This window comes from Salvelinus sp. IW2-2015, linkage group LG11 (genome assembly GCF_002910315.2).
Source record: "Salvelinus sp. IW2-2015 linkage group LG11, ASM291031v2, whole genome shotgun sequence".
Taxonomy (NCBI): Eukaryota; Metazoa; Chordata; class Actinopteri; order Salmoniformes; family Salmonidae; genus Salvelinus; species Salvelinus sp. IW2-2015.
Genome location: NC_036851.1, coordinates 12,878,433 through 12,896,752, shown reverse-complemented (window position 1 = coordinate 12,896,752; position 18,320 = coordinate 12,878,433). Strand labels below are relative to the sequence as shown.

At 42.9% G+C, this 18,320-nt stretch overlaps 1 protein-coding gene across 9 annotated transcripts in view; it reads left to right on the top strand.

Annotated features, from left to right (window-relative positions):
• The window catches only part of chl1b (cell adhesion molecule L1-like b), a 75,615-nt gene that overhangs the window by 50,806 nt on the left and 6,489 nt on the right, over positions 1 to 18,320 (top strand). For 3 of the 9 annotated variants that reach the window (XM_023996151.2, XM_023996155.2, XM_023996153.2), the window contains 24 exons: positions 793 to 915; positions 1,066 to 1,236; positions 1,552 to 1,590; positions 1,775 to 1,886; positions 2,026 to 2,207; positions 2,575 to 2,706; positions 2,800 to 2,940; positions 3,952 to 4,063; positions 4,493 to 4,659; positions 4,860 to 5,025; positions 5,142 to 5,266; positions 6,022 to 6,123; positions 6,434 to 6,631; positions 6,814 to 6,884; positions 7,677 to 7,899; positions 8,668 to 8,783; positions 9,036 to 9,240; positions 9,388 to 9,510; positions 10,789 to 10,968; positions 13,850 to 13,879; positions 14,998 to 15,069; positions 17,205 to 17,318; positions 17,553 to 17,714; positions 18,150 to 18,281. In XM_023996151.2, the coding sequence (XP_023851919.1) occupies positions 793 to 915; positions 1,066 to 1,236; positions 1,552 to 1,590; positions 1,775 to 1,886; positions 2,026 to 2,207; positions 2,575 to 2,706; positions 2,800 to 2,940; positions 3,952 to 4,063; positions 4,493 to 4,659; positions 4,860 to 5,025; positions 5,142 to 5,266; positions 6,022 to 6,123; positions 6,434 to 6,631; positions 6,814 to 6,884; positions 7,677 to 7,899; positions 8,668 to 8,783; positions 9,036 to 9,240; positions 9,388 to 9,510; positions 10,789 to 10,968; positions 13,850 to 13,879; positions 14,998 to 15,069; positions 17,205 to 17,318; positions 17,553 to 17,714; positions 18,150 to 18,281 (3,198 nt within the window). The remainder of the gene's footprint in view (positions 1 to 792; positions 916 to 1,065; positions 1,237 to 1,551; positions 1,591 to 1,774; positions 1,887 to 2,025; positions 2,208 to 2,574; positions 2,707 to 2,799; positions 2,941 to 3,951; positions 4,064 to 4,492; positions 4,660 to 4,859; positions 5,026 to 5,141; positions 5,267 to 6,021; positions 6,124 to 6,433; positions 6,632 to 6,813; positions 6,885 to 7,676; positions 7,900 to 8,667; positions 8,784 to 9,035; positions 9,241 to 9,387; positions 9,511 to 10,788; positions 10,969 to 13,849; positions 13,880 to 14,997; positions 15,070 to 17,204; positions 17,319 to 17,552; positions 17,715 to 18,149; positions 18,282 to 18,320) is intronic. The other 6 variants (XM_023996156.2, XM_023996157.2, XM_023996158.2 and 3 more) reach the window with 5 other exon arrangements.

Genomic DNA, 18,320 nt, shown 5'->3' with positions numbered 1-18,320 from the left:
TATACCCATATAGACTGTGTGGCAGAAGGGAGACTGATCTATCCTCCATCATTTCCCTTGGTACATTTTTCATTTTGTTCCAAAGCATAGTACATAAATCTTCTAAGAAATCCAGACCGAGGGGAACTATGACAAAATTTGGCCGTGCTTCAACCATTCAGTGCGACTGACACGCGGCACAACAGTACTAATGACGTTTATTTCTTCCCGCAAGTAAAAATCTGAAGAATGTGCTGTAAAATCCAATTCACTTGAACACAAATACCTCCATACACGACCAGCACAAAACACTAGTATCATAGGACTGCCACCTGCTGGAGAGAAAGGCACCTACATCAAATGACAGACAAATCATTGACACACACTGAGTGTACAAAACATTAAGAACACCCCCCTTTTGCACCCCCCTTTTGCCACCAGAACAGTCTCAATTCGTTGGGGTATAGACTTGATAAGGTGTCGAAAGTGTTCCACAGGGATGCTGGCCCATGTTGACTCCAATGCTTCCCACAGTGTCAAGTTGGCTGTGTGGAAACACAAAAGCGTTGCCGTTTTTGACACAAACCTGGCACCTACACATACACAATCCATGTCTCAGTTGTATCAAGGCTTCACAATCCTTCTTTAACCTGTCTCCTCCCCTTCATCTACACTGATTGAAGTGGATTCAACAAGTGACATCAATAAGGGATCATAGCTTTCACCTGGATTCACCTGGTCAGTCTATGTAATGGAAAGAGCAGGTGTTCCTAATGTTTTGTACACTCAGTGTATATTGTTGTTTTTTATCAGACGTTCCTAAGTTTCCCAAGGAGAAGATTGATCCCATCAAGGTGGAGGAGGGTCAGCCTGTCATTTTGGAGTGTAACCCTCCTAAAGGAATCCCTCCTTTACAGATCTACTGGATGACCATCGGTGAGTCACTAACAGCTTGCCAGACCTAACACAGTGTCCGAGTCATGTCCCATGCTTTGTGTTGACACCTGCCGTTTTATTGAAGCGCGATAGAGCAAATGAAAGCAACCAACATTTGTATGGAATATCCACCTCTTTTCCCCTCTTCAGACCTTCAGCACATAGAGCAGGATGAGAGGGTGTCCATGGGTCTAAACGGCGACCTGTTCTTCTCTAATGCTCTGGAGAAGGACAGCCGCAGAGACTACTGTTGCTTCGCTGCCTTCCCCAGGATACGCACCATCGTACAGAAGAATGCCATGTCTGTCGTAGTCAAGAGCAGTAGGTGTCAATCTAAGAAGGCATGTCTGTGATTAGGTGTGTTTATTAACTCTGCTACAGCATAGAGCTTGACCAAATGGCTTTGTTTTGATCACCATAATGACTTCAACCTCTGACCCAATGCATTCGTCGCTATGATCGTGGTCATGATCAAGAACATTCCCAATGTCCAACAGCATCTCCAAAGTTGTATTTTCCCTGCTGTTGATGGCACTGATGTTTTCATGAATCTACACCACCCCATTGTCTGTCATGATTGTTTTCGTTTTTATGAATGCTTTGCACATTTTCATATGTTACCCACCTTAATTTCAGAAAATTCAAACAATGACTCAAGTAGCAGTCCTGGTCGTGGTAAGTTACATGCCATACCATATCATTGTCTAGAACACCCCATGTGTGATTTTTTTTCATATCAGAGTGTGATATGTGGATCGAAACATTGCATTGTAGGTTAGCAGTCCAAGAGTTAGACCCATGCATTGCCTTGTTTGAAAAACTAAGCTTAAAAACAATGTTTCTATTCCATTCTCAAAAGCCAATTCAATCCTGGAGAGAAAACCAAGTCTTCTGATGCCCTCTGGTGTCAAGTCGGAGACACAGCTGGTGAAAGGTGACGAGCTACTACTGGAGTGCATTGCCGAGGGCTTGTAAGTAAACCTTCCTCTCTTTTTTTAGGCTTAGGTCTTTTTCTCTTTTTTTACAAAAGACTGCATGATATCTTCTAGACACTTCTTTGTATTTGAAGCAACTACATCAAAACGTCAATCATTTTACTGCCCCTTTCAGTCCAACACCCAAGATTGAATGGGTAAGGATGGGCCACAGGCTGCCCGACAGAGCGACGATAGAGAACCATGGGAAACTCCTGAGCATTGACCGGGTCAATGAGGACGACAGTGGGAAATACATGTGTAAGGCTAAGAACATCCACGGAGAGGCCAACCACTCCTTTGATGTATCAGTGGAAGGTAAGTGGAAAAATGTACAAAGGTTGAAAAAATAGGTTCTTAGTTTGATTATGTGTGTCTGAAAAACAGCTGTTTAGCTTAAACAACATTTATAGGTTTTACTGTAGGAAAACTACTTCATAATAGTAACACATTTTCATGAGAAAGAGTGCCATCTACTGTACATTGAGTGAACTGCTGTCCAAGAGGGATTCAAAAAAGTCACAATTTGAGAATTGGCTCCAGGTGATAGAAAACACAAACATCATATCTCTTGCATGATTTCCATGTTTTTTAAATGCAAATTCTGGGAGAGAGTTGTAAACTGTGCTCTGGTTCGCTCACTGCTTCCTGATGTTATGTCTGTCTTTGATGTTGCGCTTTCCAGAGCCTCCTAAGTGGGTATCTGAGCCTGAGAGCCAGCTTAGTACGATTGGCTCAGACGTGCATATCAAGTGCTCCGCCACTGGCACTCCTCAGCCCACCATCCAATGGAGGGTGAATGGAAAACCTCTTAAGGGTATGTTCTCAGTCTACCTCAACAAGACATGAATGTCCTATTTCTAGTACTGAAAATTGGTGCACAGTTAATGGATTTCATTGTTGATTGCAGAGGTCCCAGCATCTAACAGGAAAGTTTCGGATGACACCATTGTATTGCACAACGCCAAATCGATTGACAGTGCCGTCTATCAATGTGAGGCTTCCAACAGACATGGAACCCTACTGGCCAATGCCAATATCATGATCATGAGTAAGTTTATGGGGCTTCGTTGGTTTTACTCTCTACCTCTGAAAATAGCCTCTACTTTCCTCTGAGGCTTAATGGTCACAAATAAATAGTTCCTACATCTCAGCCTTCATCATTGTTTTACCGGTCGTGCTCATGCATTTAGTTACCCACTAAGTATGGAATTGTATGATGATGAAAGTGCACTAAAGAATCCAACCAGTTGCTTGACATTGTCATGAGACAGTGGAAGACTGTCTGTGAGTGGTGGTGTGTCTGGTTTGATAGCCGGCTCTGGCGCCAGAGCCCCTCGGGCCGTGGTGAAGGAAGGGTTGTCTGAGCGCCACAGTCCTCCATCCAGACTACCCACCCACGTCCCCTGTCCCTGTTGATCAGCCCGCATGCTCCCAGGCATGTATTTCTATGCTAGCACGTTTCTCTACTCCATTCAGAATGCAATGCCACAACACTAAAATGTGCTCCTTTTATAAGAGCAGATTTTTAAAAAGTGCTCTCTTTGGCTTCTCAGAAATGTCTGGAGTTTGTCAATGGTGACAAACTAGGAAGTTATTAAGCGGACTGTTCTGGATTCAAAGTCACAGCTTTTTATTTTGGTTAACAATGGAATGAGACAGACAGGATGTTTTGGTTCGAAATGATAAGACACATTTATTTAAAATTTGGCACTCATTGTTCCACTTGTTTTAATTTTTTATTCATTTTTATTTTTTTTTCAAATTGTATGACAATCATCGTGACAGTCCAGCCATTCTTTCAAAAGAAATGGTAATTAACAAAAATGGAAGACAATAAAATGTTCACGTCACTTGGTCTGCTTTATCAGTCTCCTTAGTTTGAATCTTAGCTATACATTTTAATGGACTTTCTTAATGTATCTTTGTAACCAATACTGCAGTACAGTCGGAGGGCCATTCCTCAATCCCTCCATATCTGTATGGAAGTTAGAAAAGAAATCTCTCTCTCTCGTTCATGTCCCAAACCCTGATTCATTTACTGGGATGTCTCTCCCCACAGATCTGCCTCCTATGATCCTGACAGAGGAAGGTCTGGAGTATTCAGCTGTGGAGGGAAAGAGTGTAGTCATGCACTGCAAGGTGTTCAGCTCTCCGCCCTCTATTGTAACCTGGTGAGTAGGCTCTCCCTAACCATAGCCTGGTCCCAGACCAGAATGTGCTTCAGCCAACTCATCCTACTCTTCTTGTCATGTCATTAATCATTGGCTCAAGCCCATACAAATGCTGGACTAGGCTTCTCCAGCTCCAACCAGTCCTCTCAGAGGCCAGTAGAGAGCAGTAGATATCAACGTGTCATTACTAGATAACAATGTGTCAGTGTCATTAGGTAGTTATAAAAATAGCTATGTACACAATCCGTTTCTCTGTTGGTGAAACACTGTTTGCAGTGTAAATATGCAGAAAGAAAAAACATCTTATACCTACACAAATACTTTAAGGGGCGTTATTGCAGTATCTTCTTAAGTGCTCAGCAAGGTTCCTCTGTAATTGAATTCAATTGCAAGTGGAGACTTTAATTGATTGCTTTACATGTTGTACAGGAACAAGGATGACTCAACAGGGTCTGTAGAGGGACCAAGGTTTACAGTTCACCAGAATGGATCATTGGAGATCCATAATGTGGAGAAAGAGGACATGGGCCAATACACATGTTACACCAAGAATACTGAAGGGAAGTCTGCTATAACTGCCTTACTGGATGTTAAAGGTATGAAAGTAAATACAAGACGGGATGTGTTTAACACACAACTAGGGCCATGTGTTTTTCTAAATACAGTACGTGACCTGACGAGGAACAACTGCCTTATATAGTGTTTCCTGCTAAAGTCACATGGTTAGAAAAAAGAGGGGTCCTTAACACAACCCTTTACATGTAACTTATACAGTTGTGTGTTTCATCTATCCAAGATCCCACAAAGATATCCCAGGCCCCAGAGGACTTGCATGTCCTAATAGGAACCACAGCCCAGCTCTCCTGCCTGGCGATGTACGACAACTCCTTCAGTGGCGACTTTGAGATCGTGTGGGAAAAAGACGATATGGAGATAGCACTAAACCACACTGAGAATTCTGGGTAAGACGACGCCTTTCTTATGGTGTCACAGATCCAAGCCTAGCCCGGAGAAGTTCACTTGTTTCTTTTTGATTGCACAGATCAATAGGTTGTCTCTCTCTTTTTTCTGCCGATAGATATTTCTTAGAGGATGGCATACTGCAGATCGTCAACGTCAGCCACAGAGACCAGGGCATGTACACGTGTGTGGCCAGAACTCCAGTGGACCAGGACACTGCCTCTGCACTACTCATAGTGCTGGGTGAGAAAATATGTCAAATACTTTACATCAAAGCCTGGTCTGACCCCAACGGGTCTATGACCCCCAGCACAACAGAAATGCATAGCATGTCACAATATGAATCCATATGCCGAAGCCAAGCATTCCATGACGTGGTACACAGAGCAGAACATGATTACACCGTGTGTCTTCAGACCTTGGCTCTGCATTTACAGAACAATGCCTTTACATCATTTGCATCGCAGTTTTACATTTTGCTTTTTTTCCCGTTGGTCAGTCTCTGACTGTTTCATGGTGCTTTTCCAGAGGATAAATCAAATCAAATTGTATTGGTCACATACACATGGTTAGCCGATGTTATTGCGAGTGTAGCGAAATGCTTGTGCTTCTTGTTCCGACACTGCAGCAATATCTAACAAGTAATCTAACAATTCCGCAACAACTACCTAATACACACAAATCTAAGTAAAGGGATGGAATAAGAATATGTACATATAAATATATGGATGAGCGATGGCCGAGCGGCATAGGCAAGATGCAATAGGTGGTATAACAGTATATACATATGGGATGAGTAATGCAAGAAATGTAAATGTCATTATTAAAGTGTCATTGATAAAGTGACTAGTGATCCATTTGTTAGAGTGTCCAATGATTTCAAGTCTGTATGTAGGCAGCAGCCTCTCTGTGTTAGTGATGGCTGTTTAACAGTCTGATGGATACAATGTCTTTGTGTTTTATCAAAGTAATGTTGTTGTGGTGGTGGTGTTTTCCAGATGTCCCTGATGCACCTGAGAACTTGGTGCTGTCTGAACACAAGGGCAGAAGTGTGAAGCTCAAATGGATACCTGGGGATGACCACAACAGCTCAACCACTGGTAATAGTCTGGCTCTACAAGCAAGGTCCAGCTGCTTTGCATGATTTAGGGAACAGCAGGCCTGTAGTATATTCAATGATAATAACATGGCACATATTTACTAAGAAAATGGAATTAGTACTTTATTATTGTGTAATTCTCCTGTCAACATTCCAACACAAATGTGTCGTATTTTTTGGGGGGTGCAAGTTTCCTGCTTAGTGCAGGGTCTGAAGAGTTTGCTACGCAGGTGGCTGTTAGATAAGCAGCCCCTTTGGCAAAGGGCTTGGGCAGATTGGGGTCTGGTTTGTGTCTCTCACCCTGTGAACAGACTTCATTATTGAGTATGAGGAGAGCCAGTGGGAGCCAGGGAACTGGAACGAGCTTCAGAGAGTTCCAGGAAATCACGGTTCGGCAGTCCTCAAACTTTATGGACATGTTGACTATCGCTTTCGAGTGTCTGGAGTCAACGAGGTGGGTAGGGGGCGTCCCAGTGAGCCCACAGAAAGATACAAGACCCCTCCTGCAGGTAGGAAGTCCAGTTATGTTTTATCCTCTGACCTGCCTCCACCGCCCGTTGAACTTTTAAACACTCAAACATCTGAGATAATTGATTTCACTCTTAGGTCTCTCATGTGCACATTTCACAGGAGATTTATTTAACTAACAATTTCAATTCTGGCGAAATCCATATTTCTTCTCTGCCACCAGCCCCTGACAAGAACCCTGAAAATATTAAAATCGAAGGTCATTTGGCACATGAAATGGATATCAACTGGGAGGTAAGAAACAGAATGGGGTTCCTTTAATATTCCTTCCCTTCGTACGTACGCACCCCTCCGAGTATTGAATATTTCACAGCAGTTACATTTTGGGGAAATCAAAGAATCTCTCTTTATTCATAGAGAAAATAAGCTTTAGTGTTATCCCTCAGAAATAAATCAAATATCCCTGCTTTTGAAGTGTCGTATTGTGATGTATAACTTTAGAAAAACTATTTTTGATGGGTCATCGTGAATGGGATAGCTATCAAAGCAGTTCATTGTGAACCTTTTATTAGAAAGTGAAAAGGAATGGAGCAGAGAGGAGTACAGTAATACAGTAATAAATTCTGCTTTATTGTAAAAAGATTAATCTCACCCCCACAAATGATCTTCCTGTCCTAGCAGAGTAATGCAACCTGAACTTCTGAATGTACGAGCTCCCTCATTGTTAATGATTTGCTTTTGTGGATAATAGTGTCTTATTCTATTTCCCATCATGGTCAGGCCATTGTGAGGGAAGCGTTGGATCGCTCTATAATCTCTACAGTCTGTGAAGTCCTAGACTGCTCCTTATATCAGAGGGGTGCCTCAGAACTCCCTGGAACCAGCACCCAGCCAATTGTCTTATTGTTTTACTGATTTTATATGATCAAATATTAGGATCCATGTATATGGGCTTGGCATGATAACCCCAAAATAGCCAGGGATGTAGAAGGAAATATAAAGAGCTCCTTGCTTGATTGTTCAAGATCCTGTTAAATGGTAATAATCTGTGTGTTACTGCTTTTCTTACATTCTTCGCCCTTGCAGCCATTGTCCCCCATTGAACACAATGGGCCAGGCCTTGAATATAAGGTGAGCTATAAACGGCAGGATGTGGAGGAGGACTGGCACGAGCATGTGGTGAAAAGACACTCGTTTGTGGTGAAGGGCACTCCCACGTTTGTGCCATATGATGTCAGGATCCAGGCGAGGAACCACCAGGGATGGGGACCTGAACCCAAAGTGATGACTGGCTACTCTGGAGAGGACTGTGAGTGACTAGTGTTGTTTTTTAAAATAAAATATTACAGCCTTGTAAATACAAAGAATGTATGTGAATTTCACAATAATAATACCATTCAGATATATAAGGCCAGTACCATTCAGCTTTGTGTGTGGTTGGCTCCAGTCCATAAAATCTGGACTCTTTCTTCTTTAAAAGTGCTATAGATTTGTGAGCAGAACCCTAACCCACCAGCCAGAGTAGTTGATGAAATCCAATGTTTGCTTTGTGATATAGGCTAGTAGCTTGGTTGAGCGTCACTTTATAGAGCCTATGTACCCTTTCACTCATGCCAAAGTGAAAACTCTCTTTTAGAACCATTTCATTCCATGCACTTTCTTATTTCTATCTTTATCTTTAGCGTTCTTTTGGATTTGCCCTCAGGATGTAACCTCAGGTCATATATACCATCTCAACCTTGTTAACAATGTATTGTCCTCCTTTAGAAGCTTTGTACTCCTTTGTTGTCATACTGCCTGGTATCATCGCTTAGGCAATAGCAGTGAGCCCAACACTAGTTCCACCCTTGGTATATCATGTTATTTAGATTGCAGTCACTGATCTATAGATTATTATTTGATAGAGGTAATGCTTTGAAGCACCTAAATACTCAACCCTGCCAATACTACCATATGATCTGGTGGATCATTCACTGTAAAGCTGAGCTCATCCTTCACATGTTGGGCTGATCTTTACAGTACTCAGTGTGACATACGGGCTGAATGGACTGTGACGTGAGTGTGTTTGGCTCCGCAGTCCCCTCCGCGGCCCCTGATGATGTAGAGGTGGAGGTGATGAACAACTCGCTGGTCAAGGTCAGCTGGACACGTGTTCACAAGGACAAGCTGCATGGACATCTGGGAGGCTACAGGGTAATTCCTCAAAACAGCCCAGTAGCTTTAAGACACAGTTTAAAAGGAGTCTGACCTCGCTGGATCTTCTGGCCCCCGTCACCCAACTCTGTCTCCCTACTGCTGGCAGCTCACTGTTTCCTTACACTCGCGAAAAAATACTATAACCAAGACCGCAGCATTTTTCTATTTTATGAGCTGTTGTCTTTGTCTCACATAATTATGATCTGTTAGACCTATAACACTGTCTCCCCTCTGTCATGGCGGTGTCAGATAAGCTGGTGGCGGCTGCGTAGTCTGCTGGACTCAAAAAAGACTCACGGGAACAAACACACACTGACATTCCCGGGGGACAGGAACCATGCCATGGTACCAGGGCTCACACCCTTCTCTGAGTACAGCCTCATCGTCATGACCTTCAACGGGCGAGGCAACGGGCCAGGCAGCCACGCTGTCAACTTCAAAACTCCCGAGGGAGGTAAGACATGAGGGTAGAGGTCTGGGGTGCCATGGAACATATTGATTCAGTACTGTCCAATGGAAGAAGAAAATAACTATCTAGAGACAAGACTATTGTGCTACACTCTCAAACTGCTTACTACCTGTATATTCTTCTGTTTCACAGTTCCAGAGGAAAACCCCGTTTTCAGGGTCACAGATGTTCAGAAGCACACCGTCGCTCTCACCTGGGCACCTCCTCTGGTTGCCAATGGAGTCGTCACAGGATACCGGCTAGAGTATCAGCTAAGTGTGTACAACTCTTTCCCCTTCCCCGTTGAACTGCAGTCTCTTACATGCACCTGCCTACCTTCAGTCAAAGTGACTAGCGATTCCTTGATCTTACCACTAGGAGATAATGTTGTGCTTGTGATTGGTGCTACAGCCCATTGCTGAACGTGGTGTTAATGAAGGTTTAGAGTTTAGCTCCAACAGCTGGTGTTCAACTTTAGCCCTATTATAGAAATGTGAGAAAATGCATGCAGAGCTGTGATCCACAGGTTTAAGTCTCACAGTGGTTGCATGAGAATATGATCCAATGTGGGGAAACTCAGATTCAAGTAATGAGGCTTGAATACAACTAAATGTTAAATGTATTTTATTGGATGGCATCAGAAAGCATGGAAGTTGATATCCAGTAGGACTTATTGATAGTATAACCTGGGATTGACCCCCTTTGGTGGAAAGAGGGGTCAGTGTCGGGTTGGGGTGTGACACACTGGCCTGTGTGGTGTGTCATGATCCGGCCCCAGCAGCGCTGACCAAGGCCAGCGTGTCACAGCCTTTTAAGGTCTTTGTTATTGACCCGATACCGTCCACTGGGGCCTTCATCACAACCAACGACCCAGATTAATCCCAAAGGAAACAGTCACTGGACGTGATGTGCGTGTGTGTGTGTCCCACTCTTCAACCCCTGGCCTGAAACAATAATGATGATGAGGCTAATTACAACGTTTTAAAGACAGCATTGCACAGCAACTCTCACTAAAGGTTTTGGATGTTGCCGCTGCACAAGAGGGCCAAAAGTGTCATGCTGTATTTCAGAAGAAGGGACGTTTACATTGTGCAAGCGTGATAAAGCTGATGGACTCTTTTGAAGTGAGGGGTTTTTGAAGTCCCCTTGAAGGAACTCGTGTGTGAAATGTGGAGGATAATGCACACAGCTGTCAGCATGGCACCGGGAGGAAGCACCAGAGGAATTTAAAGGCTGCTGCACAGCTGTTCCAGGGCTGAGCCCAGCTTCTTAGAGGGCCTTGCTAACTACATTTTTCACAGGTTTCACAGGACCTACACTGTTACATTGAGGGCCAGTTCCACTGCTAGGGAGGGCTGAACCAACTCACAATGCAGATCACATGTTGTACATTCTTACATAGCATGGTCATTTATTCATCAAACCCCCAACATATCATGTGTCCTTTTCAAATGATCTATCATAGGCTTCTTTTCTCCTTGGTGTTTCAGAGAGACACCTCTGTGTCCATGAATGTAGCAACACACGTTTAATCCAGTCTATGTGTGTGTTTAGTCAACGACACAGAGGAGGTGGGTGTCCTGCAGTCGATGGACATCAGCAGCCCGGACACCACCTCGTGTGTCCTGCAGAACCTCGAGGCCGTCAGCAGGTACAAGTTCTACCTGCGCTCCTGCACCAGGGTGGGCTGTGGGCCCCAGGTCAGCGAGGAGAGCACCACCACACCTGTAGCGCGTAAGTCACAAAGGCCAGGGTGTTGCAGGGCAGATGGAGGATGCTGGAGGAAGTTCTATAGGGACAGAAAGGGGGCATGGATTTAGGGTTGGGGGTAATAGCGAGATGTGATAGCCAGACTTTGGGATGAGGTACTCTGTAGATGACCAAGCCATTTCAGTAATGTATTAGCTCAGGGAATATGATATTGGCTCCATCTGCCAGGCTTTTCATATCTCTATCTAAGTAATTTTTGTGGTTAAACAATATCATAAGGGTGTGAGAAGGGGTTTCATTCATCATTGTCATAAAAGTGCAAGTGTTTATTGATTTAAAGGGGAAAGCAAGCTATGAAACAACCAGCTGGAAAAGAGATTTGCCTTCGGCAAGTGAAACTGTATATTTTCTATATCATATTGTTTTATTATATAGGAATTGGTAAGGTAAGTCAATTGCCAGCCATTGCAGTATGTTTGGTTCATGCACATGATACATCATTTTCATTTTATAAAACGCAGTATATGTCATTTCTACTTCACACAAGTAGTATGTACCCTTCTGAGTCTGTGGGAGTGTAGGTAAGGGGGTGGCACCAGTCAAATATAATTAGAATCTAATGAAAATAAGCAAGTGCACTTGAAATGGTAATGGAGAGTCTGTACTGTACTCTGAGGTGCCACAACACACACAGCCTCTGTCCAACAATAGTAATAATTCATTTGGGTCCTCTCTAATAGAACATTTGAGTAATTTAGCAGACACTCTTATCCAGAGCAACTTACAGGAGCAATTAGGGTTAAGTGCCTTTCTCAAGGTCACATCGACAGATTTTTCACCAAGTCCGCTCAGGGATGCGAACCAGCGACCTTTGCGTTACTGGCCCAGCGCTCATAACTGATAGGCTACCTGCAAGTAAGGGCTTTCACATTGATATAAATGTACAGTATAACAAAACGTAGCATCCTATTCAATCTCAGTAAGCAGGCTTCTGGGATGAATTAAAAACATCAAATTTGGTCTGCTTGCGAGAATGCATGTTTAGATTTGTTTACTTCTTTTTTTAATTAACCTTTATTTAACTAGGCAAGTCAGTTAAGAACAAATTCTTATTTACAATGACGGCCTACCCCGGACAAACCCGGGCCAATTCTACACCGCCCTATGAGACTCCCAATCACGACCGGTTGTGATACAGCCTGAAATCAAACCAGGGTCTGTAGTGACACCTCTAGCACTACGATGCAGTGCCTTAGACACCTACGCCACTCAGGAGCCCAAAAGAAACTTTAAAAAATGTTGTTATAGTGTGAAAACAAAAGAAACATGCTTTTGTGTGGGAGTAATGTTATATTGCTTTGGATGTATATCCTGTAAATGTTTCTTCGTCTGTCCCCGTAAGAGAACCCTTTTGGGTTCCATGTAGAACCATCTGTGGAAAGGGTTCTATATGGAACCCAAAGGGGTATTTACCTGGAATATAAAGGGTTCTACCTGGAACCAATAAGGGTTCTTCAAAGGTTTCTCCTATGGGGACAGCTGAAAAACCCTTTTAGGTTCTACATAGCACCTGTTTATTGAGATGGGGCTTAGTTGTAATCTACTTCATTTACACACATTTATGTAGGGTAACATTTTGCATCTTTTTCATGCTTAAGTTGCGGTTGGTGTCTGCATATGCTTTCCCTATGCCATGCTAATGTACACTGAACAAAAATATAAATGCAAAGTGTTGGTCCCATGTTTCATGAGCTGAAATAAAAGATTGCAAAAATGTTCCATAATCACAAAAAGCTTATTTCGCTCAAATTTTCAGAACAAATTCGCTTATATCCCCGTTAGTGATTATTTGTCGTTTACCAAGATAAACCATCCACCTGACAGGTGTAGAATATCAAGAAGCTGATTAAACAGCATGACCATTACACAGGTGCACCTTGTGCTGGTGACAATAAAAGGCCACTCTAAAATGTGCAGTTTTGTCACAAAACACAATGCCACAGATGTCTCAAGTTTTGAGGGAGCGTGCAATTTGCAGGAATGTCCACCAGAGCTGTTGCCAGAGAATTGAATGTTAATTTCTCTATCATAAGACTCCACGTCCAACTGGCCTCACAACCGCAGACCAAGTGTATGCCGTCGTCTGGGCGAGCGGTTTGCTGATGTCAACGTTGTGAACAAAGGGAAACAAATGCAATTTATTGATGGCAATTTGAATGCACAGAGATACCGTGACAAGATCCTGAGGCCTATTGTTGTGCCATTCATCCGCCACCATCACCTTATGTTTCAGCATGACAATGCATGGCCCCATGTCACAAGGATCTGTACACAATTCCTGGAAGATGAAAATGTCCCAGTTCTTCCATGGCCTGCATACTCACCAGACATGTCACCCATTGAGCATGTTTGGGATGCTCTGGATCGATGTGTGCGACAGTGTGTTCCATTTCCCGCCAATATCCAGCAACTTCGCACAGCCATTGAAGAGGAGTGGGACAACATTCCACAGGCCACAGTCAACAGCCTGATCAACTCTGCGATGGAGATGTGTCGCGCCGCATGAGACAAATGGTAGTCACACAAGCTACTGACTGGTTTTCTGATCCACGCCACTACCTTTTTTAAAAAGGTATCCGTGACCAACAGATGCATATCTGTATTCCCAGTCATGTGAAATCCATAGATTAGGGCCTAATGAATTTATTTCAATTGACTGATTTCTTTATTTGAACTGTTACTCTTTTACTCTTTGAAAGTGTTGCATGTTACAGTTGTGTTTTTGTTCAGTATATTTAAGGCTTTTAACTTATGCTATTGAAAATAATGTATGCCTATCAACAACTTTTAATACATGTACCTGCTTGGCAATGCTTTCCTTTTTTCTTTTCCTTCTCTTCACCAGCTTCAACAGCGGTATCCACTGTCAACTTCAGTATGTAGATTTCTGTTTATGTGCAGTAAAAAAACAACTACTGTAGTCTAACGCTGTTGTAAGTCACGCCCTTCGGGTATATTCACTATGTTGATGTATTACTGTATGAGTCGGCAGTTCATTAGTTGTATCACATCCTTGGTGGATAGTTGAGTAGAACTGTAGCTCTCTCTCATTCCATTTCTGAGAAAGACTCATGCTATTCTTTTCATATACTTGTTAGCATGATTTCTGTCAGCTATAGTTTCTTTAACATAGACTAGCTGTGAGAGCATGAATATGGATAAAGGGCTGATAAACGGGTGGGAGGTGACAGCTCCAGACAGCTCCTGGCCCTGCCTGCCTCCATGGTTGAATGGGTCAAGCAGGCATTTAGCAAAAGTTACTGAATCTGATGTCGGCAACAATTAAGACCTTTTAATATTTCACACAAATACGAAACTAAAATCATGCAGATACTCCTCTCATCTGTGAATAATTGCCCTTGTCTGTTGCGTGCCCTTGCCATCAGCGCTGAGCACTCTGATGCCTCCTTTCATTAGTAGACCAATACAGACTCCCCTGTTTTCAGACAAAGTTTGTGGTTTTCTCTGCAATAACAAATGGTAATGAGTATCCTGATTATAAATTCATATGAATCCGATCTCATTAGTGAATCTCTAAATGAATATTGACTTGTGTTCTAACAACGGCAGGATCAATGCCACCTGTATTGCAAAAGCAACGGGATCAAATTAAGCTTTAAGTGCAACATACAGGAAGGCTATCAGACAGGCATCTCTATTGTAGTGTCATTCAGCGTTCAAATGATGGCGTCTTTGCCTCAAACTGAACCGTGGAATAGTCACTTCCTGTAGTACAAATTATTACCAATGATCATATCTAACCAGAAATTACACCTTGTTTCCTAGTTCTTTGATGGTATGCATTGCTCTGTAGTAGTAACTACCCTGACTAGTCATTATAGTAGATATATCTGTAGACTAGAAACTAATATCAGTTCACTTTACCCATAGTTGTAGTGTACTAACAATTCTACTAGTAGTCAGTAGACAGTAGCTCCCCCTCCTTCACTCCAAAAAATAGCCAATAATCTCAAGATCTGTCTTTCTTTTCAGGCCAGTCTGCCTCCCCCTCACCTCCAAGCACTGCAGTCTCCCACGTGTCCAATGCCACCCGTTCCAACATAGGTATTCATGTCACCAATTGTGCTCAGTATGGTAATGGTAGTCATAGGTGGAAAAACTGTCAACTCTAGTGATCGCTATGACACAAATCCTCTATTTTGAGCTTAACTTCAATCAATGAAAATCTAGCCTCAGCATCGATGTTGAGTTAAAGTCCAGCAAACGGCTCAACAAGCTCATCAACAGACAGTCACGTTATTGAATCTATTCCACACCCGAAGGTGTGAGTGTAGTGTGTTGTAGTTCATACAGGGCAAATATGTCTAATTGTCAAGGATTGATTTTTTGGAGGGCCCAGTCCTCTTTTACACGGCAGAATATTGACCAAACAGTCACCTGAACATTTCCATGTAACCTTCAACTGGGTAAACAACAATAGTGCTGTGGGGCAAGCAAATGTCCATAGCACCATTTGAGCTGAGGAAAATGTCGGCTTAGCCAGGCAGAGTGAGGAGGAGGTGTGAGCTCTTAAAGAAACGGTAATATTTAGGGGACTGAGATAAGTGGATAAATTGAAAGCTGTTGAAAGCTGTAGATCAGAATATTTCTGTGTACTGGGGCACTCCTTTTATAGAACTCCCTGACTTTGAAGAGCCATCTTTCAGGCATTGTGGCAGGGCCAGGGCTGCGCTCCCTGCTGTGACAGCAGATGCTTTCTGCAGCCTTTAATACCAGGCTGAGCAGCGCAGTGACAAACACGCCAAGCCCTGGGATATTTTTAGTCAGGCCCCGTGTCACTTAGTCATCATACTAAGCGAATGATGGGAATTACCATAGTTACGAAGTCATACATCAGCATTACCCACGGTGTGTCATTTGTGCTCACAGGGATGGGCAGCACAGACACAGGTGTCCTTGTGTACTGAATTATCACCTGAGAAAATAATGACACCTGAGCAGGAGACACAGTCACAGATTTGCATGTATGCCTGAGGGAAATGAAGGGGATTGGTTGCTGTTGACCGGGTCAAACCATAGCTTTCTTTTACCAACTTTAGCAATATGGAGTGATGCATGATTGTCACCATCACTCCAGGTGCAGTGGTTCTTTGATTTATTCTTGGAGTGTCAGAGTCTTCAGAGTCTTTATTAGTCTGTTGTTTAATGTATTCACCACTGTGTACCTGAGTTAAACTGCAGTGAGGCAAAGGGACTTACTAACCTCTGATATTTAACATTCCCATTGAAGTGTTTACTGTTGTAGAAGAAAAGCTCAATTTTGTGCTTGGACCCTTCTACATGAACCCCTTGAACCCCTCCACATCTTAAGCATATTTTCCATAGAGGTTTGTACACTGAGTGTACAAAACATTATAATATTGTGTATTTTTGCCCTGAGAACAGCCTCAATTTGTCCTTTGGGGGGTGGACCATTCTTGACACACACGGGAAACCCAGCAGCATTGCAGTTCTTGACACACTCAAACCTACTACCATACCCGTTCAAAGGCACTTCAATCATTATATTGCTCTGAATGGCACACACACAATCCATGTCTCAATTGTCTCGAGGCTTAAAAATCCTTCTTTAACCTGCCTCCTCCCCTTCATCTACACTGATTGAAGTGGATTTAACAAGTGACATCAATAAGAGATCACATCTTTCACCTGGATTCACCTGGTCAGTCTATGTCATGGAAGGAGCAGGTGTTCTTAATGTTTTGTACACTCAGTGTACAGTACATATGTATTGCAGCAGTGTAAAACTATCTGATTTGAAAAGCGAGAGCAGTCAGTGGTATTGCTTAAGAAAATGAACACGCGGAGTCAATAAGCAGGGTTCTGCTTTGTTCTTTCGTCTGCAGGTTTCAGTGGATGCATGCTATCTATAGATTTCCATTCAGCTCTGCGGACTTTCCTTATCAAAACATTTCCATATCATTGTTGTTTTCCTTTGGCAATTTCATTACAAGTGATTCATGAAATGTGTTAAAGTTGTTGATAAGCCTTCATTCTGTGTCCTACAGTAATATTAGGAATGAAACACATAAGCAAATGGATTGACTTAATCAACAACTCTCTGGCCAGCTTCCGATCCAATGTTTTTTGTGTGTGGATGTAATCTGTCTTCTCGTTACTATCCTTTACTAACCCTGTTCTGCCATTTCTCCCCTTTTCTCCCCTCATCTGTCTGTCAGTCCCAGCCCTGTTGAATATTAGTTCCTCAGTTAGTGACAACTTTGCAAATATCAGCTGGATTCCGGGAAGCGAACAAACAGATTCTGAGTTTTATGTTGCATATATGAACAACCGTAAGCGCATATTACTTCTCTGTCCATTTGTAGTCTATTTTATAGTGATACGTGTTTAAGGTGATTTTGAATGTATTGGTAACATCTGAGAAATCTGTATTCCATATTACCGTTAACGTTACATGCTAGAAATGTTGTTCTGTGTTATTTCATCGAACTCTCTGTAAGTAACCTTTAACCCTTGAACCTTCACCCCTCATGAGTACTAACCCTCCCTGATTGTGCACCTTATAGGTAAAGGTAACTGGAAGATCTCTGAGGCAGTAAACACCTCTAAGACTTTCCACATCATTGAGGGGCTGGAGCCTGGGACTGCGTACACTGTGCGCCTTATGACTAAGAACTGGGTTGATAATTCTAGTATTTTTGAAGATGTAATCAGGACCAGGGATAAAGGTGAGCAGGGATGCCACAGGAAAAGAAGCAAACGCTCTCCCACCCCTCATTCAACCCCCCACCTACATCAGCACCACAACCAATTGATGTCTTATTGAGTACTAGGTCTATGCAGGTGCACCAATGTCCTTGAACGTGTCTCAAGGTGTCATGCATGGTTTTCTCAGTGTCAATAGGATTTCCCCCCCCCCCAAAAAACAAAATTCTGTGTGACTTGGTGAATGAATTTCTGTTTGAACAGCCTCCTCAGTTGATTAATTAGACAAGGGGATTAGCTGTTTAATATTAATACGGGTACATTTCCATTTCAGCGTAACCTGCTGCCTCTCTGCCTCTGCATCAGATAGACTTTGTCGATGTAAACATTCAATTAAGTGTCCTCATGAAAGGCAGGGTCAAGTCAATGTCAAAGACTTGTGTTGTTGTTCTCCTCAGGTCTGGCAAGCATCCATGGAGGAATCTCCACCCAGGGCTGGTTCATCGGGCTGATGTGTGCCATGGCTGTCCTCACACTCATTGTGTTAATCGCCTGCTTTGTCAACAGAAATAAAGGAGGGAAATATGCTGGTAGGTGCTCACTCTCAAACACACACACACACACACACA